This window comes from Otolemur garnettii, unplaced genomic scaffold (assembly GCF_000181295.1).
Source record: "Otolemur garnettii isolate 467f Iridium unplaced genomic scaffold, OtoGar3 scaffold00018, whole genome shotgun sequence".
Taxonomy (NCBI): domain Eukaryota; kingdom Metazoa; phylum Chordata; class Mammalia; order Primates; family Galagidae; genus Otolemur; species Otolemur garnettii.
In genome coordinates this window covers 25,857,035-25,858,585 of record NW_003852413.1, presented here as the reverse complement: position 1 = coordinate 25,858,585, position 1,551 = coordinate 25,857,035, and the positions used below count along the sequence as shown (strand labels likewise).

General features: G+C 40.4%; 1 protein-coding gene across 1 annotated transcript in view; it reads right to left on the bottom strand.

The window, feature by feature from the left end:
- Positions 1-1,551, bottom strand: part of KPNB1 (karyopherin subunit beta 1) — a 37,123-nt gene that overhangs the window by 2,357 nt on the left and 33,215 nt on the right. Inside the window, exon 22 of the mRNA XM_003786443.2 lies at positions 1-756. This exon is cut by the window's left edge and continues 2,357 nt beyond it. Within this exon, the coding sequence (XP_003786491.1) occupies position 756 (1 nt within the window). The 3' untranslated portion in view covers positions 1-755. The remainder of the gene's footprint in view (positions 757-1,551) is intronic.

Sequence of the window (1,551 nt, the reverse complement as noted above, 5' to 3'; positions counted from 1 at the left end):
AAATATTAAGCATTTTTCCTTTTTTTTTTTTTTTTTTTTTTTTTTTTTTTTTTTACATCTCTTGTGCTGCATCAGTAGACAGAACTTCAGTTAGTTTTATGAAATGCAACATCTAACCCCTTATTTTCTGGGAAAAAGAAACTGCAACGACTTGAAGTTGAGAATGTGGATACCGCCTCACTCACACACATTCATTCTCAGACTTTAAAAAAACTCCGCACCCTCCTTCTAGCCGGCAAGCATACAGTACCGTATGGCAAAGGTACAGCGAAGGGGGGCTTGAGACCCAGGCTCCATCTTTCTCCTCAGTAGCAAAGGCAAGGCTGCCTTTTACAACAAAGCACCACAGCTGAACCCAGTCCCTCCTTCTCTCCCAAAACCAGTCATTCCACTCGGCACCGGCCAAAAGACAGAAAAGCTAGTTCTAGCCTCTCCTGGGAAGAGATAGCTTGCTTTCTTTCTTTTTCTTTCTTTCTTTTTTAATAAGTAAATCCATTGTTTTTCTCTTTTCCAAGATGGCCGATGTTATGGTTTTCTATGAAGTCAGTGCTTACTTTGCTCACTAACAGCGCTGCTGTTGGCAGCTGCGACTGCTGCTGTGGCAGGATTTTCAATGTGGTGTGTTTTCAAGCCTCACTCACTCATCCTCTCATTCCCAAACATTCAGCATCCGTGCACACTCCTCACTTCCGGGTTTTCAAAAGATTGGAGATTTCCAGTGGGGGTCCTCAGGTTATCATCCCAATGGTAACAGATCTAAAAACAGATGGGGAAAAAAGGTCAATCATTGAGATTATATATACTCAGTAGAGCCAAATGCCTCCAATTATGTGATTCTCTGCCTCAAATGACTTGTCAACTTTAAGAACCAATGATCTTTCTTCTTGTCCTATGTGCAATCAACCTACTCTCAATTAGCACTTATCTGAGGGTAGAAAGGAAACCCAAAGGAGCCAAATTCACTGAGATCTGTAGAATAAGATAATTGAGTAGTTAAGAGGAAAATAAAACTACCTTTTAAACCAAGGGTCAGACAACTTTTACTTTGGATACCTTCTGTAATATCTAAAAGCACTGCAATAAAGAAAGAAAAAGCTGGGCATGATGGCTCACACCAGTAATCCCAGTACTTTGGGAGGCCATGGTGGGAGGATTGCTTTGAGAGGTCAGGAGTTTGAAATCACCCTGAGCAATGTACTAAGACTTTGTCTCTACCAAAAATAAAAAAAATTAGCCAGGCATGGTGGCCAGCACCTATAGTCCCAGCTACTACGGAGATTTGAGCCAGGAGTTTGAGGTTGCAGTGAAATGTGATACCACTGCACTCCAGCCTAGGCAACAGAGGAAGACCCTGTTTTAAAAAAAAAGAGAGAGAGAGAGAGAGAGAATGAATGCGAATTAGGGGGGAAAATACCATTATTGATATTTCATTAGGGGCCAAATTTTTCTGGGAATTCTAGTAAATTACAGTTATATAAATACTGTTCTCCATCACCATGAATCAAATATGTTTTTATTTATTTATTTATTGGAGACAGAGCCTCAAGCTAT